The 26952-nt window shown below is 33.2% G+C and overlaps 1 protein-coding gene and 1 long non-coding RNA gene across 2 annotated transcripts in view; one reads left to right on the top strand and one right to left on the bottom strand.

Annotated features, from left to right (window-relative positions):
- EFCAB3 (EF-hand calcium binding domain 3) overlaps nucleotides 1-26952 on the top strand; it is a 203745-nt gene that overhangs the window by 62317 nt on the left and 114476 nt on the right. Inside the window, exons 16-20 of the mRNA XM_031965939.1 lie at nucleotides 2036-2089; nucleotides 3651-3752; nucleotides 6045-6149; nucleotides 9289-9342; nucleotides 10832-10933. Of these exons, the coding sequence (XP_031821799.1) occupies nucleotides 2036-2089; nucleotides 3651-3752; nucleotides 6045-6149; nucleotides 9289-9342; nucleotides 10832-10933 (417 nt within the window). The remainder of the gene's footprint in view (nucleotides 1-2035; nucleotides 2090-3650; nucleotides 3753-6044; nucleotides 6150-9288; nucleotides 9343-10831; nucleotides 10934-26952) is intronic.
- LOC116423283 overlaps nucleotides 1-26952 on the bottom strand; it is a 132326-nt gene that overhangs the window by 9880 nt on the left and 95494 nt on the right. The gene's annotated exons all lie outside the window — the stretch shown is intronic.

The raw sequence follows: 26952 nt of genomic DNA, 5'->3' as shown, positions 1-26952 counted from the left end.
ACATATATATATACATGGTTAGAGATGGATAGGAGTATATACATATTTTTGCATTAAACACAAAAGTACTGTGTAAATGCCAGCTATTATTATTATTTCAAAATATCCATGTAGCCTGAGGAGCCTATGTACACATAAATATATCTTTTCATTTTTCTTTGGCCAAAAAGAAATCATCATGTAATGGCAATCTCTAAAGATGATCTCTTATCTATTTAGTAGGCTTCTTGATTTTGTATAAGAGACCAATGATGACTTGCTACCATAGCTTTTAAAAATCTATGTCACCATGGTAATGAAAGACATGTTAAGATACTTCAAAAATGGCAGGCATGGGGCAGCTAGATGGTGCAGTGGATAGAGCACCAGTCCTGAAGTCAGGAGGACCTGAGTTCAAATCTGGCCTCAGGCACTTAACACTTCCTGATTGTGTGACCCTGGGCAAGTCACTTAACCCCAATTACCTCAGGGGGAAAAAAAAAAAGACAGGCATTTGACAAGGTTAAACAGTCTCCAACTGGGTCTAGATCCATGATCTCAGAGGGGAAAAACCGAGGTCCTCAGCTCTACACCCTTCTTACCAGTTGTCCAGGAATGTGATTTTAAAAATCTATAACCTTGTTAAATGTGAGTATTCCCTCCACCAATACATTTTGGAACCTCTCTTCTCATTATTTAAGTTGTCATTGACAGTTTTTCTGGCCAAAACCCAAAAATGAATACTATATATAAATTAAATTGATCCTTCAGATGCATAATGTGGATAGAGAGATGAAAAAAAATATAGATTGAAGAGGAAGAATCAACAAGTCTTGGCAAATGATTAGATGTGAAGAAGAGGAAAAATAGAATAGTTGAAGTTGATAATCCAAAGATACATACCCAGGAATGTTTCCTGTAGCGCTGAACTCATAGGTTCTAGTGAAACTTAAGTGAGATTGTTTATGTAAAGTAATTTTTACATTTTAAAAGGATATTTAAATGCAATTTATCATACATTTTACTTAGAGTTAGCTGGTTCTTAAAAAGTGGTTCAACTCTGGGAGTTTTAACAAAGTTAGCCTGCTAACAGAAATGTTTCTCCTAAAGAGATTATGCTATTATCCACCTGAATAATTTAATTCTATTTTAAAATAACATTTTATAATGAAATTACATATTTGTTTCCTGATAGACAATATATCTTATACTTAATGAATTAGACAAGCAAATCAAATTTGCAATAATACATAAAATACTAAACACAAACAAAATTGTGGTCAAAACATTTGAAAGAAAAAACTAGCTTGTCTCTTCCTTGTGTTATCAAAAAAAAATTTTGAATGAGTTATATAGTATACAGGGTCATGTTGTGTGTTCATGTGAGGAAGAGACATGATACAGATCACATAGGGTAGTTCCTTCATTTTACAGAAGAGGAAGTTGAGGCCAAAAGATAGGAAAGGAACAGTCCTTTCAATCTTATTCCTTCTTATTCCTAAAAGGTCTTGAATCTGATATACGAAAATCTGATCACAATACAAGTTCTTCTGATGCTGAGTAGAAAAGAGAAGGACAGTTTCTTGAATAACTGTGTGATGTAGCTATATGGGACAGGAGATACAGGGTTAAAGTCAGTTAGGAAGCTCTAAAGCCAAAGACTTAGACCTGAACTAGCTGTGTAACCCAGACAAGTCATTTAACCACTCTGAGCCATAGTTTCCTCATCTAGCACCTACCTTATAGAGTTCTTGTGAGTATAAAATAAATTAATATATGTAAAGCACTGTGCAACTATTAAAGCTTTATGTAAATGCTATCAGTATTACTATTTTTATAATCAATTTACAGATGGAAAGCTTTTTCATTTCTTAGTTGGCTATTATAAACTAATCTGTAGAGAAAACATTATAAAATACCAAGGTAATTGACTGAGTTCAGAGAAAAGTGTTAAATTCCTCTGGCTCCATTTCATGATATCAGAATTTAATGTAATACTTTTCTTGTGAGATTCTGCATCCTCATGTCTCTATCTAACTTGTGCCTTATCTTACAGCTCATGGAAAGGTTTCCCTAAATGAAGTTCTGGATAAGGTGAAATCTATTAGAGGTGAGTGGGAAGTTATAATGAGAAGGCAGATAAACATCAACATCTCAATATTTTTCAGAAAAACCTGAGAGAAAGCATGGAATAGTAGATCAGAGAGATAGCCTGAGAGTCAAGAAAACCCTATATTCACTTCCTGCCTATGGCACTTACTAGCTGTGTGATTATGGGGCAAGTCACTTTTCCTTGTAGGCAGGCACCTAACAGTATATATGGATAATTTGTTTACCTGCTCTGACAGAGAAAATCAACTTGCAAGCATTTATTAGTTGTCCATTAGATTTGTGCTGGGCACTAGAGAAACAAAGACAAAAACAATGAAGAGGTCCCATCTTGCAAGAAAGTTGCTTTCTTTTGGAATAAACATATAAATAAATGCAGAATAAATACAATATATTTTGGGAGGGAGGGCTCTAGCAGTGGGGGAATCAAGAAAGCTTTCTCATAGAAGGCAGAGATTATGGTTTGCCATGAAGGAAAAGAAAGATTTTGAGGTGGAAGTAAAGAGAGAGAGAATGGGGGGCAGCTAGTAAGATAAGATAAGAGAGAGACATGGAAGGCCGTGTGTGAGGAATAGAAGCTAGGCAAGGCAAAGATAGATTGGGGCCAGGTTCTAAAATCCATAGAAACAGGAGTTTATGTATTTGATCCAGGAGAAATAAGGAACCAGGAGAGTTTACTGAGTGACACAATCAGTAGATATATGCTTAGAGAATACTATTTTGGCAACTGTGTAGAAGAGGAATTTGAGGAAAGGGAGAGGACTATTGGGGCAGGGTGCCATTATAACATCTCTTCAATTAAGGTGCCATTGTAACATCTCTTGAAAAGCGAAATGGACCATGATTTGAAATTAAAGTGTGGTTTTGTGAGTAGAGAAAAGAGGGTGGATTTGAAAAATTTTATGGAAGGAAAAACGCCAAGTTTCAGTTATTTTTTAGATATGGCATGGTATGCAGGCAGAAAGAGTCAAGAGTCCAGGATAACAGCTGTGCCATTAACTCTACCTGTTGAAGATAAATTATTAAGTGATTATCACTATTTAAATACACTTGCAAGCTTCCTAGATTCTCTTCTGTTTCTTTTTTATCAAGTCCCAAATTTCCTATGATATAAAATATTTTCTGGCTTTACTTTTCCTAAGATTGAGACAGACAACATTCTAGGCCTCCAAAGCAGTGGTGAAGTATGGGATTACATTCATAAAAATCAAAACAATTGGGATAAAGGCAAAGATAATCAAACCCTACTTATTAGCTTCCATGCAACTTAAAATGTCACTATTTGGCACAGGTCATCAGAGAACTGTCTGGTGACCATTTCACATTCCTCAGGATAGACTTATTCAACCACATATAATTGCATGAACCAGAAAGGAAAATTTCTAATTCTGAAGGCCTGGGTGACTTTCCCTAATTTATACGTAGATTCACCTCAAATAATAATTCTCCCCTCCTTGTTGAATTTGAAGACGATAGGACTAAAATCTTTATCTTTCCCACTCTGGAGTCACTATATATTCCTCACATTCCTATCTTTCACCTTTCTCATCTTTTGTAAATAGAAAATATTGATGCTCAAAACCTAAAAGACTTTCTGAAGGACATGGGGATCATACTCACAGAAGATGAATATGAAGATCTCCTGAAAGACCTGCCAATTGATGGTAAATATTACAGATTACATTAAGGCTATGAGGGAACTTGGGTTTGATTGTATGAAAATGCTTGATATTTTCTAAAGAAAGATGCCTCAGTCTACTCCCTAGAATTCTTCAACTTTAGGGTAAGCATAAAGGCTAATCAGTGGTTCTTATTAGAAGATGAAATGGATAGATTGCCAGATCTAGAATCAATAAGTCATATCTTCCTTAATTCAAATCTGGCCTTAGACATCGACTAGATAGGGGACCCTAGGCAATTTAATTAAGTCCTTTTGCCTCAGTTTCCTCATCTGTAAAATGAGTTGGAGAAGGAAAAAGAAAACTACTTCTTAAGAAAGTATAGCATTGGGTCATGATAGAAACAAGCTGACTCTGAAAGTCAGGCAACAAAGAAATTTTATTGAGAGAATAAATCCAGATGAATTGGACATTTTTGGCCAGAAGTAGACTCCACCCCTGTAATGGGAAGAGGGAGCACTAGATTCAGAAGCAGATAAGCTTCATGTTGTTAGTGTATTGCAGTTTTATCCCCCCCAAAGAATGGATTGGTTAGTTCCCCTTAGGGTTACATCATTTCTTACATTCTACTCCTAATTCCCCTTCCCTCATCATATATCCTATGTTCTATTCATGAGGTTCTAATTCTGTTCGGGATGTGTCAGCTTATATGCATGAAGCTTATTAAGCAAGCTCAATAAAGAAAAGCATTTTCTCGGGCTTGAATCTGGTCAGTTTAAACCAGTTTCTAGCCTAGATGTCTTTATCAAAAATTTGGAGCCAAGTGAGTCTCTTCTTCTGAAAGCTCATTGGTCAGAGATACTTATTATTATTTTACATTACCTTGAGGCTTACAATATTTGGTGAAAACAGCTTTTCAATATGTTTCATTGTTAGCTCAAGGTTTCTATGGAATTGAATTTTAACTGTTCTGTGGAAACTTAACCCTAGTTTGTCTCTCACAGGGCATTAAAAGTATAACATAGCTGAACAATGACAATCAGGTTTTTATTAGAGATAGAGGGATGGAATTTGGAGGAGGAAAAGGAAGGAATAATAGTGATTACAAATGTATAAAATACACAAAAGAGAACTGGAATTCAGAAAGAGAGAGAGAGACACAATGTGGGAAATATTTTCTTAAATTTATTATATGCTTTTAAAACTATATAATGCATTATACAGACTCACACTCAATGACTCACATGATGAAAAATAACCCTATTATCAAAACAAAGAGTACTATCTACAATTTCCTGTAAAAAGGTACTCAAGAGATTGTAAAGCTATTGGAATATCTATCTGTTTCATATCTGTTTAAATTAAAAATTTTCTCTGAAATAAATCTTCCATTCACTACAATAAATTGTGTTACCACAGAGTCAGAAGAATCTTAGTAAATAAAAGGGATGGATTTATCCTCTTGAGAGCTTTGTTCCTTGATTCTCATTTGGTGGAACAATGAAGGAATAGGACAGTCTTTAATAGGTTAAGTTTACAAAATATTGAACTTAGTGCTATTATTGTAATTCTCTGTTAATTTCTGTGACCTATATTGTACTGTACCCTCTCTTACAACTAATGGGAAAGTGAATCTGAAAGACTTAATAAATGCTCTACAGAATCTGAAAGATAAATGGGAAACTGCTTTATTCTCATTGAATTTAATTTGAATTCTCTTATTCTTTCCATTTACTGATTCAGTGTTTATCATGACTTCCAGTTCTTTATGTACAATCACCCTGGAGGAAGCAATTCACCAGACTCTGTTACTGTAGAAAACTTCAAAGATCTTGGCAAAATATGTAGATTAGCTTCTGTTTTGTCACAATCCACCAATTTGTGCCTTACTGTGTGCTATGGAAGTTTCTCTCCAAATATTTGTCTTGGACCAGTATCACAGGAACAGATCATCTTCCAAGTTCTTCCAATGACTCTCCATATGTCTTAGAAATTTGTATTATCTCACCCTCAAATTACGAATGAAGAATCCAATTCTGAAATTCATATGATAATTTAATTTACATGTAGGCTTTGTACAATCTGTTAGTCTTAGGCACAATTCCATGTTTCTTATTTATCTCACCCAGATTGTGACCTCCTTGAGAGTAGAGGCAGTACTTTTGATTTTCCTTTTATTACCAGGACTTTAAAACATTGCCTCACATGCAATAATCTCTTAAAGAAATGCTTGTTGACTTGGTTTTGAATTACTATGCTTTACTACAGTGTCTAACATATAATAAGGACTCAATGAATGCTTTATGGTAATATTATTTAATTTTCCTGTTTCTGAAGGAGGGAAAATTCACATTGACAATCTTCATAAAGTTCTGGGAAAGATGGGGATCCAGCTCACAGATAAAGAAATGAAAGAACTATTAAATAATCTGCCAGTCGATGGTGAGCATTTCTTATGCTCCTGTTTGCTTTGGGGAAAGACATTTCCTTCCTGCCTGAAAATTTCTAAAAGAATCTGATTTTAGTTCATATCAAAAGAATTTCCTATACAAAAAGCCCATCATAATATATGATGAAATATTATTTCTGACTGAACTTTCAAGGCAAGAATTTCCCAAAATGCCAGTGAGATAGAACATAGGAATGGAAGATTCCTGACTTCACCACAGTCCTTTCCTGAGCTGCCGAATAGCCATATTCCTGACTTCACCACAGTCCTTCCCTGAGCTGCCTAATAGCCATCTTTAAGGGGAGAAGCCTATGTTACTGTGACCAGTGAATCCTAACTAGCCAGAGAAAATGTTCTAGTACTAGACTTGAACTCAAGACCACCTAAATTCAAATCGTGATTTAGACACTTATTGATGTGATCCCGGACAATTCGTTTGTCTTTTTTAACCTTTCTTCCTTCATCTATAAAATGTGGATAGTAATAGTGTCTGCTATATAAGGTTGTTTTGAGAATCAAATTAGAAAATATATATGTATAATATATATGTGTAAAGACATATATACAGTATTGCAAACCTAAAAGTATTATGTAAATATCAGCTATTATTACTATTTCAAAAGATTCATATTTTAAATGGTATCAGTAGACTGAGCAAATTATAACCCAGTTATATCTAATTATATCATCTCATCATTTTTTGACTAAAATAAGAAAAAAATCATCTAGTGTGCAACTTTCTAAAGATTATCCCTTATTTACTTAGCCTTATTGGTCTTGTAAAAGAGGCAACTGATGATTTACTATCAAAGTGTTTAAAAATTTTAATCTCACCACAGTTACAGAAGACATGTATGTTATAAGCTGTGTAAAAATTGGCATACATTTAAAAAAAACTTATCAAGTCTTCTAAGACAGTCAAAATTCATAATTTCAATAAATATATAGATACATATACATACACATACATATAAATGTATGTATATTTCTGTATAAAATAGATATGTATGTGTTTACAGACATTAATGTATTATGTAAATGTGTATGTATATGCGTATATTAATGAGGTGCTACACTATTCTGACCAATTGACAAAGGATATGAATTTTGAGTACTTCAGTAAGTCATGATCTTTCAATATATTTCCTCTAACAATACATTTTGTAAACCACTCATTTCTTAGGCTGCCTTTAACAGTAATGTGTGCCCCCCAAAATAAAAGTGAATACTAAATCTAAATTAAATTGACAAATGCAAATGGAAAATGTGAGTGCGGGTTGAGAGAACCAAGCGCAGAGAGATTATAGAAGGAAAACCAACAAGTCTTAGCAATTGACAGGATATGGGGAGTAGATGGATAAGAAAAGAGTTGAAGATGACATTTAGAGTGTACACACCTGGTAATGATTCCTGTAGCAAAGATCTCACAGGGTTACTTTAAGACTTAATTGTCCTTTATCATATATTTGATTTAAATAGCATAATCTTTCACAGGATTGCTATTGTAAGGCTTAATTAATTGTCCTTTATTACTTATTTGACTGGAATGGCAAAAACTTCCTCTCCAGTTTAGTGCTTCAGTTTCTGAGCTTTTAACAAAATGATCCTCCTAAATGGAACAATTCTTTGACAGGAGCCACACTTCTTTACACCTGAACCATTTCACTGATATTTTATATATTTTATGATAAAATATTATAATGTTTATAAAATATTTATTAAAATATTATAATGTTTATAATAAAATATTTTATGATAAAATTACATATTTGTTTTCTCATACACATACATTACATGTAAACAACTAGAAAAAGCAAAGATACATAAAATATTAACCAAATACAAGATTGTGGTCAGAACATTGAAAGAAAAAAATAGCGCTTCTTTTCCCTGTTATTTTTTTTTAAAACAGAAGTTTATTAATCCATAGGATGATAAAATATCCTGGCTGGGAGGGGACACAGACATGGTCTAGTCTAGTCCCTTCATTTTACAAAGGAGGAAATGGAAGCCAAGAGATAGGAAGTGCCCAGTTCTCTCTATATTACTGCCAAAATGTCCCAAATCTGACATGCCTAAATAAAATGTCCTATTAGAAGTTAGCAAAGAGAAGATCTCTGAATGATTGTGTAAAGGATCTTAATGGTACAATATATATAGGTCTTTAGTAAGAGTTAAGAAGACCTGAGATCAGAGCCTTAGACATGAACTAGCTGTGTCCCTTAGGCAACTCATTTAACCTCTCTGAGCTTCAGCTTCCTCATCTGTAAAATGGACATAATAAGAGTATCTATGGCTCATGGTTCTTATGAAAATAAAATGAGTCAATCTTTGAAAAGCACTTAGCAACCCCTAAATGCTTATGTAAATACCAACCATTACTATTACTATTATTATCATCAATTTACAAATTGAGAACTTTATTCATTTCTTAACTGGCTATTTTAAATTAACATCTAGAAAAAATACGATAAAATTCCAAGGTAATTGACTGAGATCAGAGAAAAATGTTAATTACTTTGACTTATCTAATTTCAGAATGTAATGTAAATGCAATTTTTGTGTCCCAAATCTCACATGCCTTAATAAAATGTCCTATTAGAAGTTCTTCTGATATTCAATAGGAAAGAAAAAAGAAGATCCCTGAATGATTGTGTGAGGTTTCCTTATGGTACAGTATGTATAAGTCTAGATGCAGAGTCAGGAAATCCTGAGGTCAGAGCCATAGACATGAACTAGCTGTGTCACTTAGGCAAATCATTTAACCTCTCAGCCTCAGCATCCACATCTATAAAATGGGCATCATAATAATATCTGCCAATGATGGTTCTTGTGAACATAAAATGAGTCATCTTTGAAAAGCACTTACCAGCCCCTAAATCCTTATGTAAATACAAACCATTAATATTACTATTATTATCATCAATTAACAGATTGAGAACTTTCTTCATTTCTTAACTGGCTATGTTAAATTAATATCTAGAGAAATTAGGATAAAATTCCAAGGTAATTGACAGATCAGAGAAAAATGTTAAATTCCTCTAGCTTATCTCATAATATAAGCATTTAATATAATACTATTCTTGTGAGATTCTGCATCCCCAGGTCTCTAACATATGCTTTTTCTTACAGCTGATGGGAATGTTGCCCTCAATGAAGTTATGGATAAGGTGAAATCTATTAAAGGTGAGTGGGAAGTTATAATGAGAAGGCAGATAAACATCAACATCTCAATACTTTTCAGAAACACCTATGAGAATAATCATGGCATAGTGAATCAGAGATATAGCCAGAGAGTCAAGAAAACCCTATATTTACATCCTACCTATGGCACTTACTAACTGTGTGATTGTGGGGCAAGTTACTTCCCCTGGCAGGCAGACTCCTAAACAGTATACATAAAGATAATTCACTGACCAGTAGGTTCACAGATAATCAATTTGCAAGCATTTATTAGGGGACCATTGGATCTATGCTAGGCACGAGAAATAAAGGTAAAAACAATGAAAAAGTCTCATCTCACAAGGAGTTTGCCTTGTCTTGGGAGAGACCACATGTACACATATAAATAAGTGCAGAATAAGTACAACATAATTTGGGAGGGAGGGCCCTAGCAGTGAGGGAATCAGGAAAGCCTCCTCATAGAAGGCAGAGATTGTGAAGAAAAAGAAAGATTCTGAAGTGGAAGTAAGGAAGAGAGAATGGGAGGGGGGGTGCAGCTAGTAAGATAATAGAGAGACATGGAAGGCCATGTGTGAGAAATAGAAGCTAGGCAAGGGAAAGATGATGGGGGCCAGGTTCTAAAATCCATAGATAAAGGAGTTTATGTATTTGATCCGGGAGAAATAAAGAACCAGGGAGTACTGACACAATCAATAGATATATACTCAAAGAACACTATTTTGGCAACTGTGTGGAAGATGAATTTGAGGGGGAGAGGACTATTGAGGCAGGGAGATACAAATTAAGGTGCATTATAACAACTCTTCAAAAGCGAGATGGACCATGACTTGAACTTAAGGTATGGTTTATGAGTAGAGAGAAAAGAGGTTGGATTTGAATGACTCTATAGAGGGAAAAATACCAAGATCTGGGCATTTTTTTAGATATGGCATGGTATTCAGGGAGAAAGACTCAGGAATCCAGCATAACAACTATGAAATTAACTTCACCTCTTATGGTTAAATTATTAAATGGTCATCACTGTATTTAAATACATTTCCGAGTTTCATAGATTCTCTTCTGTTCTTTTGTAGCAAGACCCAAATTTAGTATAATGTAAGGTATTTGAGAGCTCTGCTTTTCCTAAGATTGAGACAGACTTCATTCTAGGTCTCCAAACCAGTAGTGAAATGTGGGATTGCATTCATAAAAATCAAAACAATTGGGATAAAGGCAAAGATAATCAAGCCCTACTTATTAACTATATCCATATAATTTAAAGCTATCACTATTTTGCCACTGTTCACCAGACATGAACCAGAAAAGAAAATTATTAATTCTGAAGGCCTGGGTGACTTTCCATAATTTATATGTAGACTCACCTTGAATAATAATTCTCCTCTCCTTGTTGAATTTGGAGACAATAGGACTCAAATCTTAATGTTTCCCACTCTGGACTCACTGTATATTCCTCACATTCCCATCTTTCACCATTCTCATCTTTTGTAAATAGAAAATATTGATGCTCAAAACCTTAAAGACTTTATGAAGGATATGGGGATCATACTCACAGAAGATGAATATCAAGATCTCCTGAAAGACCTGCCAATTGATGGTAAATATTCCAGATTACACTAAGGCTATGAGGGAACTTGGGCTTGATTGTGTGAAAATGTTTGATTTATCTAAAGAAAGATGCCTCAATCTACTCCCTAGAATTCTTCAACTTCAGAGTAAGTATAAAGACTAATCAGTGGAAGATTAGGCCGCTTTAGCAACCACAAAACCTAAGGAATAGTAACAAGAAAAGAGAAGAATAAAAATAAAGGAAGTAGATAAGGAAAGGTAGAAGAGTATAGTTAAGGAGTGACAGAAAAGTAACCCAGTACTGTCCCATATGGAAAGTCATATTAATTCCACAGTGCTGGAGATTCTCAACCAAAAGAGCTAGAAAAATATGAGAGGAAACAGGCAAAATTTGCTCAGTTTGTTTTTCATATGGAAGAGTGATATTGGAGTATTCACCATGGGATGAAATTCCACAAATTTTTAAGTTTCATTGCTACCTACAGAAATGTAAATAATATTTCCCTATCCTACATTAGATTCTAGGAAGGCAAGTCTAAACTGCTGCTCTGCCCAATCTAGAAATAATTGGCAATGGGGAATTTTATTTTATTTTATTTGGGAATTCACACTATTTCATAGTTTCTCTACTCTTTGCATAAACTATTGCTAAAAGGATTCCCTTCAAAAAAAAGTGTAGTATCATGGAAAGGACTAGATTGGGGATAGAGGACTGAAATGTAAATATCAGCTTGGTATAATAATTTGGTTGTAGAAAAACAAAAGGTACTTGAGACAACCTGGTGGTACTGCAGATAAAATGCTATGTATAGAATCAGGAAGAGCAGATCAAATGTAGCTTCAAGCATTGACTAGCTATGTGACTCTGGAAAAGTCTATTATACTCTGATACCACAGTTTCTTCACTAGGAAATGAAAATGATAATAAAATCTGACCCATTCCAGGAGCTTTTGAGGATAAAATGAGTTTGTAAAATAGTGTGTGCAACTAAATGAAAGCTATAACAATATACTGAAGTGGCTTGAAGAGGCAAACAAAAAGTTGGTTGAGTTGGTCTTATCATATACAAAGAAAGCAAGAAACATGATTTCATGGAATGTTTGGTCATTCCTTATTATAGAATGAAGGATAAGTAATCAAAATAAGTGAAAAAGATACCAGAAGTTTCTAGACTATGTAGAAGCTTTTTGTATTCATATCAAGAACTGGACCTATTGAGACTGGTGAAAAGAAATAAAATATTTTTTAACAGAATAGAAAATATTTATTATTGATGTTGAGTAATCACTGGATCAGCTATGAACAATAAGACCACTGCTTTGACAAAAAGATCAGAATATAAAAACACAACATTATTTTTTGTTATAATATTTTGGATATGATGTTTGATATGATATATAAAGAATACATAAAATAATGTGAACTCATGAACAGAATAGTGAAAAAGATAAAGCATTCAATTGAAATTTTGAATTTCAATTTTGAATTATTTAAACAAGGGTTAATAATAAAAATGGAAAATGGGCATAAAAATGTGTAGATGGACATTAAAAGGCAGAACTTTAACCATTTTAAATTTATTACCACAAGAGGAAAATCAAATAAGCCCATTAAGCACCTTAGTTATGAAATGTTTAACTTACATGCCAAGTGAAAAAAACATGACTACATTAGTTTTAGTTAGTACACCTTTTTGTAAAATTTCATAGAGATGGACATAGCTATAAAGCAATATTGTTTCACAAAGCATATTTGAAATGTCAAAAGTTATATCAATTTAAATAAAACTTCATATGGAATCCCCCTAAGAATGGTCATCTCTGGTGCATTTAAGGATAAAAATAGAACAATAAATAAAAGACAATAAAAAGATCTCTAAAGATTACAACAAAAAATTATTAAAAGAAGTAAAGATTGAATTCTTTTAACCAAATATCACAATCAAGGATAAGATAAAATAAGAGCGATAAAAATAGCATTAAAGAGAAGAAAGATGAGAATAGCTATTTAATTGGAGTATATAGAGAGAGTATTGTTCTACAGGAGACATAATTGTGATGGATAAAAAGACCATCCCAAAAGCCTTAGTGCAATTTTCAGCTTGAATAGCTATGTATTATACTAAGACTTTTGGGACACCAGAGACCTTTGGGAATTCACACTATTTCATAGTTTCTCTACTCTTTGCATAAACTATTGCTAAAAGTATTCCCTTCAAAAAAAAGTGTAGTCTCTGGTGTGGTCTCTGAAAGGTCTCTGAAAGAGAGAGAAGATATAAAAAATATACATTATTGATAAATTGAATAATGTTAATAAACAAACAGGTTACTGAAAAAACATCAATAGTCATTAACCTATGCCTACTCTTCCACCAATGCAAAATTGTGATATGAGCCATATATAAACAATTCAAGGGCATCTATCTTGAAGTTATTAGGAAGCAACAAGAAGGTATCTGCCAAAAGTAGTCAACAATGTCTCACATCTTTGTCATCTTGTAGCTCATAGAAAGATGAAGAGAATATAAGATCCCATTTTACTTACTGCTTGCCAATTATGAAAAAGTATGTGATTTGTTTAAGCAAAATAATACCTGAGATTCTCTTTTCCAACAAAGATGATCTATCAATAATGCAAAAATTAATCTGGGTCCCTTGAAAGATCTAACAACAGAAACAACCCTGTTTAACGACCTTCTGATCATAAACATAAGGAAAGACATTTCAATTATGTCCAATTCTCGTGGACGTCATTGGGGTTTTCTTGGCAAAGACACAAGAATGAATTGCCATTTCCTTCTGCAGCCCATTTTACATGACTGAGCCACACCAGATTACACTTCTTGACTAGTGTCATACAGCTTGTAAGTGACTAAGGCCAGATTTGAACACAGGTTTACCTTATTCCAGGAGTGCTCTATTCACTGCACTACTATCTAAAATCAAGATCTATATAATGACTAAAGGCATTAAGCACTGTGATAAAGAAGATGCCTTGGGGAGTCCAAGATAAAGTGAGTTTCTTGGTGGATAGTGAAGTCCTCCAAGTGGTCCTCTTTGGAAATGAAATTTTGCTAATTGCATCAAAAATTGAATATTGCAGAGCTGTCTGGGAGAGCTCTGTAACCATTCAAGAGTTTTTGCAAACACTCCATTCTGTAAAGGCCACATAGAGGAAACATTTCTATTATACAAATCATGACATATCTTTATGTCACAAATTTAGACAGTTTGTTCCTGAGTAAGTATATCTGGAAGAAAAAACAAAGATCAACCAGTTCTTGCCAGAAGAAGATAATAGATTAAGTTGCTTTGGGGAAATGCAAAACTCCAATAACTACACTGTTTCCTATGGAAACAAAGATCCGTTTCTAATACAAGTATTCTGCCAGTATTATTTCCAGCAAGACATGGAATACAACAGTAAGACATGGAATAAAACACTTCCCAAGAATTAAAAATGAATGTCACATAGAGGGAAATAGAGAGATGCTTTAGGATTATTACCAAAATACAACATATAAGCAATGAGTAACTAAGAAGAACAGGAGTTAAATATGGTTATCATAGAGCAAGAGTAAGGAATTAACAAGCAGATACACAGAGTACTCCACTGCTTCACTATATATCAAGACAATAGAGGACAAGGAAAGCTCCCAGCATGTTGGATGGTAGGTAACCCTATGGTAAACTTCAGGAAGGACATGGACAAAAGTCACATAAGATATTAGGGCGTGGAGGGCTTGCTAATATAGTTAGAGCTAGAAGGGACCTTAAAGGCCATCAAGTCCTCCTCATTTTATAAATAATGAAACTGAGGCTCAGAGAGGTTAAGTGATATGCTTAAAGTTACACAGTTTATTTATCATATCATTTAAGCCCAAATCTCAGACTCTAATTTTAGCATAATGTCATGTGCATCACAAAGATCAATAGATTTGAATGTATCTGAGCATCTTATCACACAGCAAACCTCATTATGAAAGCTTTACTATTTGAAAGTATATTCTATTTGGCAAAACATGGGGCTGTCCTAGGATGAGAAATACATGGCCTTTCCCAATAAGGTAGGATGTCAATTGTCACCTCCATTATTTGATGTAATTCCACCTATTGAGGCAAAAAAACAATAAACATATTGAAGTGCTACATATAGAAGGAAAAGAAGATTATCAGTTTTTATAGATGATATGAAAAATTATTTAGAGAACCCTAACAATTAAACTGAAAACAATTAAAAATTTTAAAAAACTTCAGCAAAATAGAAAAAATATATAATCAATCAAATTTCCAACTTTCTATATGTTACCAGCATAATAAAGGAAGAAGAAACAAAAATAGATATTCCATTAAAAATAATTCCACAAATGTATGATGTTTTGAAGTCTAGGTACCAAGACAGAAAAAGAAAATATATATATATATATATATATATATATATATATATATATATACATATATAAATATAAAAACACCCTTAATAAAAATCAATATGCCCTTAATTAAATAGCTATAAATTGTTCCTGTTTGGACCATGTTCACATAATAAAAAAGTGGAAATATTAGCTAAATTGATGTATTTGTTCAGAAAACTTTGAAAGGTCATATGAAGACATGTCTTTCAATGAACTCTTGGTGAAGCTGAGAATTGGTCCAACCACTCTGGAAAGCAATTTGGATGTATAGCAAAAAAAAAAAAAAAAAAAAGTAAACATTTTATATCTTTTGGCCCATCTGTAAAGCTACTTTGTTTATGTAGAAACCAAAAAATGACATAAGGAAACCATAAGTAGAAGAAAACTGTATGGTAGCCTTTTTGTTATAACAAAGAACTGGAAATTTAAAAGAGTATGTATCAATTGAGGAATAGCTAAAGAAATTATAATATATAAATGTAATAGAAGATTATTGAACCATTAAAAAAGAACAAAAGATAGCTTCAGAGAAACAAATGTAGATTTTATGAACTGAAGCTGAGTAAAGTGAGCAGATGCAAGTAAAAAACTATTAAATGATTACATCAAAAACAATAGCAGTTTTGAAAGATTTAACATTAATGTGATGAAATCTGACTTCAAAAAACTGGTAATAAATCTTAACATTCAATTCTTGCCAGAGAAGTTACAGAATAGAAGTGCAATTTCACACATGGCTGGTGTTTTTTCCAATATTTTTGTTGTTATGACTTGTGCTTCATATTAGGGACAGCTAGATGATACAATGGATAGATTGACAGGCCTACCGTCTTCCTTAATTCAAATCTGCCTTAGACACTGACTAGATAGGTGACCCTGGACACAAGCATTGTTTCCATCAGTATTAGCAACTTATCACCTTCTAAGAATTCGCTGTAAGGTGTGAACCAATAAGCACGGAGTTAACACCAGGATTCTGACATCACCCTTGAGTTTTCACCTTGTTTCAAATTGAGTTGACACTAGGATTCCAACAAATTCACTTACGTTACTTTGTCTCAGTTTACTCATTTGAAAAAGGAGCTGCAAAAAGAAACAGCAAACCACTCCTTTATCAAGAAAACCTCATATTGAGTCATTAAGAATAGGACATAGCTGAACAGTGACAATTAGATTTTTATTAGGAGTAGAGGCATGGAATTTTAGGGAGGAAAAGGAAGTAATAATAATACAAAAAAGGATAAATGATTGAAAAGAATATTAATGAAAGATGTATAAAATACACAAAAGAGAACAGCACAATGTGGGAAATGCCTTCTTAAATTTATCATCTATTTTTTTTAATTATACATAATACTCATATGTTCACATAATGAAAAAACAGCTTGTTAACAAAAATGTACTATCTACAATTTCATGTAAAAAATACTCAAGTCAAGAACTTGTGAAGTAATATCTGTTTGAATCAAAGATTTTCTCTGAAATAAATCTTCCATTCACTACAATGAATTGTAAGTCAGAAGAACCTTGGTATTCTTCATTGGCATTCTTCATAATGAAAGGGATGGATTTATCTCCTTCAGAAGTCTTCTTCTTTCTTCATTTCCATTTGGTGAAGGAAGAAAGGAATAGGACTGTCTATTGACAAGGTTTATAAAATCATCAACTTTGTGCCATTATTGTAGTTCTCTGTTACTTTCTCTGGAACTTGAATTACACCTTCCTTCTCTTACAACCAATGGGAAAGTGAATCTGAAAGACTTAATGAATGTTCTACAGAATCTGAAAGGTGTTTTATTTGTTGTCAATGATTCTCTTTTCCTTCCAATTTACTGATTGTTTCTCTATCATGACATCCAGTTCTTTTTGTACAGCCATTCTGGAGGAAGAAATTCACCAAACTCTGTTACTGTAGAAAATTTCAAAGCCCCTAGCCAAAACATGTACATTACTGTCTGCTTTGCCAGAATCCATCAGCCCTGACCAATTTATTCCTTACTATGTCCTATGGAGGTTTCTCTCAAAATATTTGTCAGAGTCTCTTAGACCGGTATTACAGAAACATATCATCTTCCAAGTTCTTCCAAGGATTCTCCATGTGTGTTCTTAGCAGTTTGTATTATCTTACCCTCAAATTAGGAATGATGAATCCAGTTCTGAAATTCATATAATAATTGAATTTACATGTAGGTTTTATACAATCTGTCAATCTTGGACATAATTCCATGTTTCTTATTATTCTCACATTAGACTGTGAACTCCTTGAGGACAGAGACAGTGTTTTTGATTTTCCTTTTATTACCAGGACTTTATAATATTGCCTGCTATGTAGTAATCTCTTAAAGAAATGTTTATTGACTTGACTTGATTTTAAATTCCTATGATTTAGTACAATACCTAATATATAATAAGGTCTTAATGAGTGCTTTATTGATTACGTAATTCAATTTTCTTATTTCTGAAGGAGGGAAAATTAACATTGATAATCTGGGCAAGATGGGGATCCAGCTCACAGATAAAGAAATGGAAGAATTATTAAATAATCTGCCAGTTGATGGTGAGAATTTCTTATGCTCTTGTTTGCTGTGGGGAAAGACATTTCCTTCCTGTCTGAGAATTTCTGAAAGAATCCTAATTTAGTTCACATGAAGAGAATTTCCTATTCAAAAAGCTCATCAAAATGAATGATGAAATATTTCTTAATGAACCTTCAAGTCAAGAGTTCCCAAAATGTCACTGAGGTAAAAGACAGGAATGGAAGATTCCTGACTTCACCACTGGTCTTACTTTTGTTGCTTAATAGCCATCTTTAAAGGGAGAAGCCCAATGTTACTGTAATCAGTGGATCCTAACCAGCCAGAGAAAAATCTTCTAGTACTGGACTTGGAGTCAGGAATACCTGAGTTCAAATCCTGGTTTAGACAGGTGTGATTCTGGACAAGTCACATATCCTCATTTAACCTCTCTTTTCTCATCTGTAAAATGGGAATAATATAGTGCCTGCTATATAAAGTTGTTCTGAGAATCAAATTAGAAAATATATAGTTTATGCATATATGTAAATATATGTATAGTATTGAAACATAAAACTATTATGTAAATACCAATTATTATTATTTCAAAAGAGCCATGTTTTCAATGGTCTCAGTAGATTGAGCAGACTGCAACCCAATTATATCTAACTATATCTTGTCATCATTCTTTGGTCAAAATAAGAAAAAATCATGTACTATGCAACTTTCTGAAGATTATCCCTTATCTACATTGCTTTATTGGTCTTATAAATGAGGTAACTGATGATTTACTGGTAGTGTTTTAAAATGTTAATGGTTGTATGTATATAAAATGTATATAAAAATTAGAATGTATTTTAAAAGACCAATCAGTTTCTCTAAGCCAAAATTCATTATTTCAGCAAATATAGATATAAATACACACATATGTATATATATTTCTGTATGAAAAAAGTATGTGTATATATACATAAATACATATACATACGTGCATGTGGGTGTATATGAATAGGGTGCTACGCTATTCTGCTCAGTAGATAAAGGACAAGAATTTTCAATACATCAGGAACCAATGACCTTTCACTATATTCCCTCTAATAATACATTTTGTAAACCTCTCATTTTGTAGGCTGCCTTTGACAATCATTTCTGCCTCCCAAAACAAAAGTGAATACTGTATCCAAATTAAATTGACCCATGCATATTCACAATGTGAGTGTGGTTTGAGAGATGCAAGCAGAAAGATTGTATTAGAAAATCAACAAGTCTTAGCAATTGGCTGGATGTGGGGAGCAGAAGATAAGGAAAGAGTTGAAGTGGACATTTAGAGTGAACACATTTGGTAATAATTCCTGTAGCAAAGGTCTCACAGGGTTATTACATAATAATTGTCCTTTATCACACATTCGACTTAAATAGCATAAACTTCTTCTGTAGTTCAATATATTGTTCAATTGCTAGGCTTTTAACAAAGTGATCCTCCTCAATGGAAATATTCTTCTGCAGGGGCCATACTTATTTCTACCTGAAACATTTTACTGCTATTTTAGCATAATATTTTTATAATAGAGTTATATGTTTGTTTCCTCATATACAACATATCCTAAACTTATTCAATTACAGAAATCAAAGATACATAAAATATTAACCACATAGAAGATTTTGGAACATTGAAAGAACTCTTCCTTGTATTATTGGGAAAAAAACACAGAAGTTTCTTAGTCTATAGTATCATATCATATCTGTGCTGGGAAGGGACACAAACATGGCCTAGTCTAGTCCCTTTATTTTATGAAGGAGGAAATTGAGACCAAGGGATAGGTAGTGGCCAGTTCTGCCAAATATCCCAAATCTCATATGACTAAATAAAATATCCTATTAGAAATTCTTCTGATGTTCAATAGCAAAAAGAATAGAATATCCCTGAATGGTTGTGTGAGGTACATTAATGGTACAGTATGTATAGGTCTAGATGCAGAGTCAGGGAGATCTGAGTTCAGAGTCTTAGGCACAAACAAGCTATGTGCCTTAAGCAAGTCATTTACCCTCAGAGAGGTAATCTCTCTGAGCCTCAGCTTCCTCATCTGTAAAATAGACATAATAATACTACCAGTTGCTTATGGTTCTTAAGAAGTTAAAATGAGTCAATCTTTGAAAAGCACTTAGCAATCCCTCAATCCTTATATAAATACTAGCAATAAGTATTACTATCATCTAGTTATAGGTTGAGAACTTTCTTCATTTCTTAACTGGCTATTTTAAATTAACATCTACAGAAAAATAGTATTAAATTCCAAGATAATTGACTGAAATCAGAGAAAAATGTTAAATTACTCTGGATTATCTAATTTCAGAATATAATGTAATGCAATTTTTTGAGATTCTGAATCCCCAGGTCTCTGTCTAATGTGTGCCTTATCTTACAGCTGATGGGAATGTTGTCCTTAATGAAGTTATGGATAAGGTGAAATCTATTAAAGGTGAGTGGGAAATTATAATGAGAAGGCAGAGTAAACATCAACATCTCAATACTTTTCAGAAAAACCTATGAGAGGAAGCACTATAGCATAGTGGATCAGAGATATAACCTGAGAGTCGAGAGGACCTTATATTCACTTCCTGCCTATGTTGCTAGCTGTATGACTATGGGACAAGTTACTTCCACTGGCAGGCAGGTTCCTGAACAGTATACATAAAGATAACTGGCTGATCTTCAGGTACACAGATAATCAATTTGCAAGCATTTATTAGCAGCCTACTAGATCTTTTGTTAGGCACAAAAAACAAAGGTAAAAACAATGAGAAGATTTCATCTCACAAGGAGTTTGCCTTGTCTTAGGAAAAATCACATGTACACATATAAATAAATGCAGAATAAGTACAATATAATTTGGGAGGGAGTGTCTTAGCAGTGAAGGAATGAGGAAAGCCTCCTCATAGAAGGCAAAGATTGTGGTTTACCATGAAGAAAAAGAAAAATTCTGAGGTAGAAGGAGGGAGAGAATGGGGGACAGCTAATAAGATAATAGAGAGACATGGAAGGCTCTGTATGAGGAACAGAAGTGAGGCAAAGAAAAGATAGATTGGGGCCAGGTTCTAAAATCCATGGATAAAGGAATTTATGTATTTGATCCAGGAGAAATAAGGAACCAGGGGAGTTTACTGAGTGACACAATCAATAGATATATACTTAAAGAACACTATTTTGGCAACTGTGTGGAAGATGAATTCAAGGGGGAGAGGACTATTGAGGCAGGGAGACACCAATTAAGGTGCCATTGTAACAACTCTTCAAAAGCAAGATGGACCATGACTTGAACTTAAGGTATGGTTTGTGAGTAGAGAGAAAAGAGGGTGGATTTGAATGACTTTATAGAAGGAAAAATGCCAAGTTTCAGGCATTTTTTAGATATGCATGGTATGCAGGAAGAAAGACTCAGGAGTCCAGGATAACAGCTGTGACATTAACTCTACCTGTTGTAAGTAAATTACTTATCATCACTGTATTTAAATACATTCCCAAGTTTCATAGATTTTCTTCTGTTTCTTTTGTAGCAAGTTCCAAATTTTGTATAATGTAAGGTATTTGCCAGCTCTGCTTTTCCTAAGATTGAGACAGACTTCATTCTAGGTCTCCAAATCAGTGGTGAAGTGTGGGATTGCATTCAAAAAAATCAAAACAATTGGAATAAAGTCAAAGATCATCAAACCCTAGTTATTAACCACATCCATGTAATTTAAAGCATCACTATTTTGCCAGTGGTCACCAGACATGAACCCAGAAAGGAAAATTACTAATTCTGAAGGCCTGGATGACCTTCCATAATTTATATGTAGACTCACCTCAAATAATAACTCTCCTCTCCTTGTTGAATTTGGAGACAATAGGACTCAGATGCTTATCTTTCCCACGCTGGACTCACTATATATTCGTCACATTCCCGTTTTTCACCATTCTCATCTTTTGTAAATAGAAAATATTGATGCTCACAACCTAAAAGACTTTCTAAAGGACATGGGGATCACACTCACAGAAGATGAATATCAAGATCTCCTGAAAGACCTACCAATAGATGGCAAGTATTCTGGATTACACTGAGGCTATGAGGGGCACTTGGGCTTGATTGTATGAAAATGTCATACCTTATAAAGAAAGATGCCTCACTCTGCTCCCTAGAATTCTTCAACTTTAGGGTAAGCATAAAGGCTAACTAGTGGAAGATTAGACCATTTTAGCAACCAGGAAACCTAAACAAGAAAGATTCGGAAGAATAAAAATAAAGGAAGTAGGTAGGAAAAAGTAGAAGACATAGTTAAGGAATGACAGGAAAGTAACCCAATACTGCCCCAAATGGAAAGTAATCTTATTTCCACACAATTCAAATTGGCTAGCATAGCACTAGGGATTCTCAATCAAAAGAGTTGGAGGAATATGAAAGGAAAACAGGCAAAGGAGGTAAATTTGTTCAGTTTGGTTTTCTCATGGAAGAGTGATATAGAAGTATTCACCATGCAGTATAACTCCACAAATTTATAAAGTTTCACTGTTACCTACAGAAATGTAAATAGTATTTCCCTCTACTATATTAGATTCTAGAAAGGCAAGTCTAAACTAATTGATCATGGGAATTTATATTCCTTTATATTTGGGAATTCACAGTATTTCATAGTTTCTCTACACTTTGAATGGACTACTGTTAATAGGACTCCTCAGATCCCTTAAAAAAAATGTGTTGTCATGGAAAGGAGGACTAAATTGGGAATCAAGAACTGAAATATAAATATCATCTTAGTAGTTACTCTCCATGGGTAGAATCTGAAAAATCTTTGCTTCCTGTCTGCCTTGTAGGAGTAGGCATTTTTAAATTGGCATTGGTGAGTAAATGAAATGAAAAATAATGGGCACTTGAGTTGTACAGGCTGTGGGTAAAATGCTGTGTGTACTGGCCTCAGGCATTGATTATCTGAGTGAGGCAGGGAAAGTCTTTTAAACTCCCATGGCTCCAGTTTCTTCACTGGAAAATGAGAATAATAACAATATCTGCCTCTCCAGGTTATTTTGAAGATAAAATGAGTTTGTAAATCACTTTGCAATTAAATGAAAGCTATTTTCATGTGGTTAAATGGTTTAAAGATGCAAACAAAGAAGCTGGTCTAGTTGGTCTTATTACATGCAAAGATAACAAGAAACATAATTTTCATGGAATATTTGGTGATTCCTTATTGTAGAATAAAAGATAGGTATTCATGATAAAGGAAAAAGAGACACCAGAGATTTCTAGACTATGCAAAAACTTTTTGCATTCATATCAAGAACAGCTTCTTCAAAAAAGAATTGGAGGTATTGGTACTAGTGAACACTAAAAGAAATAATTATTTCTTAACAGATTAGAAAGTATTTATATCAATGATGAGTAATCACTGGACCAAGTTGTAAACAAAAAGACCACTTTTGTCAAGATAAAGAATATAATATAAAAATATAACTATCTTTTTTGTTGTATTATTTTGGATAAATGTTTTATATATCAAGAATAGAAAATAATATACAATCATGAACATAATAGTAAAAAGGGAATATGGCATATGGTTGAAACAACTCAATCTTGAATTATTTAAATGAGGATTAATTAACGAAAATGGAAAATATGCATCAAAAAATACATGGATGGCCATTATAAAGCAAAACTTTAACCGTTCTCAATCCATTGCCACAAAATGAAAACAAAATGAACCCAGTAAATACCTTAGTCTAAAAAGTTTGACTTATATGCCAAGTGAAAAAACATGATAACATTAGTTTTAATTAATAAAATTGTTTATAAAATTTCATGGAGAAGAATGATGGCCATAGATATAAAACAACATTGTCTCATAAAGCATAGTAGAAATGTCAAAAGTTATACCAATTTCAAGAAAACTTTATATGGAATACCTCTAATGGGATATCTAGTGCATTTAAGGATATAAACCAATAAATAAAAGAAAATGAAAAGACCTCTAATGATTACTATGATAAATTATAAATAGAAAAGATAGAATGAATAAAAATATACATTATTAATAAATTGAATAATGTTAATAAACAGGTGACTGAGAAAACATTGTCATTGACCTATGCCTACTTTTCCACCAAAACTAAATCATTATATAAGACATCTATACACAATTCAAGAGCATCTTTATTGAGGCTATTAGGAAGGATCAAGCAGGTGGTTGCAAAAGGTAGTCAACAATGTCTCACATCTTTGTCATTTTGTAGCTGACAGAAAGATGATTAAAATATAAGATTGCATTTTACTTACTGATTTACCAATTATGAAAAAGTATTTGATTTGATTGAGCAGAAGAATGCCTGAGAGACTCTTCTCCAAAAAAGATTTCCTGTCCATATGCAAAAAGCAATCTATGTTCCTTGAAAGATCTAACAACAGAGATAACCCTGTTCAATGGCCCTCTGATTATAAACATAAGGAATTTACGTTTTATTTAGGTTTTTTTTTTGGCAAAGATACTGGAATGAACTGCCATTTTCTTCTTCAGCCCATTTTACAAAACTTACAAACATGATTAAAATACTTGCTCCATGTCCCACACCTAGTATCTGAGACCACATTTGAACTCAGGTCTTTCTTACTCTAAGGAGTCCCATGCTATCTTCACTGCACCACCTCTCTAAAACCAGGATCTACATAGAAACTAAAACATTCAGCTCTGTAATAAAGGAAATACCATGGGGAGACCAAAGTAAAGTGGGTTTCTTGGTGGATAGAGAAGTTTTCCAGATGGTCCTCCTTGGGGATGAAATTTTGCTAGTTGCAACAAAAACTGGAATATTGCAGAGTCTTCTGGGAGAGCTCAGTAACTACTAAAAAGTTTTTACAAACAATCCAAACTGGGAAAGTCAAGTAGATAAAGAATGTCTGTTACACAAATCATGACATGTCTTTATTTCACAAATTTAGACACTTTGTCCCTGAGTAAGTGTATCTGGGAGAAAAGACAAAGATGAATCAGTTCTTCCCAGAAAACAGTTGGTTAGGCTGTCTTTGGGAAATATAAAACTCACCAAATTACACCAAATTTCCTATGGAAACAAAGGCCCATTTTTAATACAAGTATTTAGCCAGCATTATCTCTGCCAAGACATTGAATAAAACACTTCCCAAGATTCAAAAATTAATATCATATACAAAGAGATGTTTTGTAATCATTACCAAACTACAACATATAACCAATGAGCAACTAGGAAGAATAGGAGTTAAATATGGTTATGACAGAGTAAGGTTGAGGGGTAAACAAGTAGATAATGAGAGTGCTCCACTGCTATCCTGATGATAACAGTATAAGGTAAGGAAACCTCCCAACAATGTGGGTGATAGGCAAACATCTGGGAAGACATGGACAAAAGTCACACAAGATACTCAGGTATGGAGGGTTTGCTAATATATTTAGAGCTAGAAGGCACTTTAAAGGTCATCAAATCCAAACTCTTCATTTTATAGATAATGAAACTGAGGCTCAGAGAGATTAAGTGATTTGCCTAAAGTTACACAATTATTGATCATATGAGATATCATTGCAACCCAAATCTCAGATTCCAAGTTTGGTACTCTGCTATCTGCATCTTTTCAAGGAAATCCCAAACAGATCCTTTTGAATATGCCTGAGTTCTTATCACACAGGGAACCTCACTATGGAAGCTTTTCTGTTTGAAAGTATGCATTCTATTTGGCAAAACATGGGGCTGTCCCAGGATGAGAAATACATGGTCTTTCCTATTAAGCTAGGAATAAAAAAAAGGATATCAGTTGTCACCTCTATTATTTAACTTAGTTCCACCTATTGCAACAAAAAATAATTACATTGAAGAATTACATGTAGAAGGAAAACAAGATTATCAGTTTTTATAGATGATATGAAAATTTATTTAAAAGATCCTAACAATTAAAATAAAAATTTAGAACAATTCAAAAAAAAGTTCAGCACAATAGAAAAATATAAAAAAACCATGTCCATGTGAATTTCCAAACTTTCTATATATTACCAATACAATAAGGGAATACAATAAAGAGATAAAAATAGATATTCCATTAAAAAATAACTACAGAAATGTACAATTCTTTGAAGTATATATTCCAAAATGACAAATCTCATGCACACAAAAATAAACACAAACTTTCTAAAAATACAGATATCATTAATGAAATAAGTAGGAATTATTTGTATTTTGACTATGTTCGTATAATTTAAAAAGTGGAAATATTAGCTAAATTAATGTATTTATTCAGAAAAATTTTAGAGATCCTGGAAATACAAGTATTTTAATGAACTCTTGGCAAAGCTGAGAATTAGTTCAAATATTCTGAAAAGCAATTTGAACCTATAGAAAAAAAGTAAAGAGAATTATTATACTCTTTGACCCACTGATATTTCTACTTTATGTCATTAAAGAAACCAAAAAAACATAAAGGACACAAAAGTAGAAGAAAAACGTATAGCAGTACTTTTTGTTATATACTGGAAATGTAAAGGGTGTGTATCCACTGAGGAACAGCTAAGGAAATTATAATATACAAATGTAATAGAATATTATTGCATAATAAGAAAAAGCATAAATGACAGCTTCAGAGAACTAAAGGGGAGCTTTTTATGAACTGAAGCTGAATGAAGTGAGCCCAACCAAAAAAAATTATGAAATGATTATTTTAAAAACAAAAGCAACTTTGAAAGACAAGATTAATGTGATATGGGCTGACTTTAAAAGACTGATCTTGAATCTTAATATTCATTTCTTGCCAGAGAAATTATAGAATAGAGTTGCAGACCAAGAAAAATTTTCACATATGAGTGATGTGTGGATATATTTTTCTTTATTATACTTTTCTTTGTTATTACCTGTGGTTCTTAGTAGGGGCAGCTAGATAATGCAATGGATAAGTTGCCAGGCCTAGAATCAATAAGTCACATCTTTCTTAGTTCAAATCTGGCCTCAGACACTGACTAGATGGGTGACTGCACAATTCACTTAAGTTCTCTTGCCTCAGTTTCCTCATCTGTAAAATGAGCTGGAGAAGGAAATAGCAAATCATTCCATTAAGGAAACTTCACATTGGGTC

This window comes from Sarcophilus harrisii, chromosome 4, assembly GCF_902635505.1.
Source record: "Sarcophilus harrisii chromosome 4, mSarHar1.11, whole genome shotgun sequence".
Classification (NCBI taxonomy): domain Eukaryota; kingdom Metazoa; phylum Chordata; class Mammalia; order Dasyuromorphia; family Dasyuridae; genus Sarcophilus; species Sarcophilus harrisii.
The sequence above is the reverse complement of the archived record's forward strand: the minus strand, read 5'-3'. Positions and strand labels throughout refer to the sequence as shown.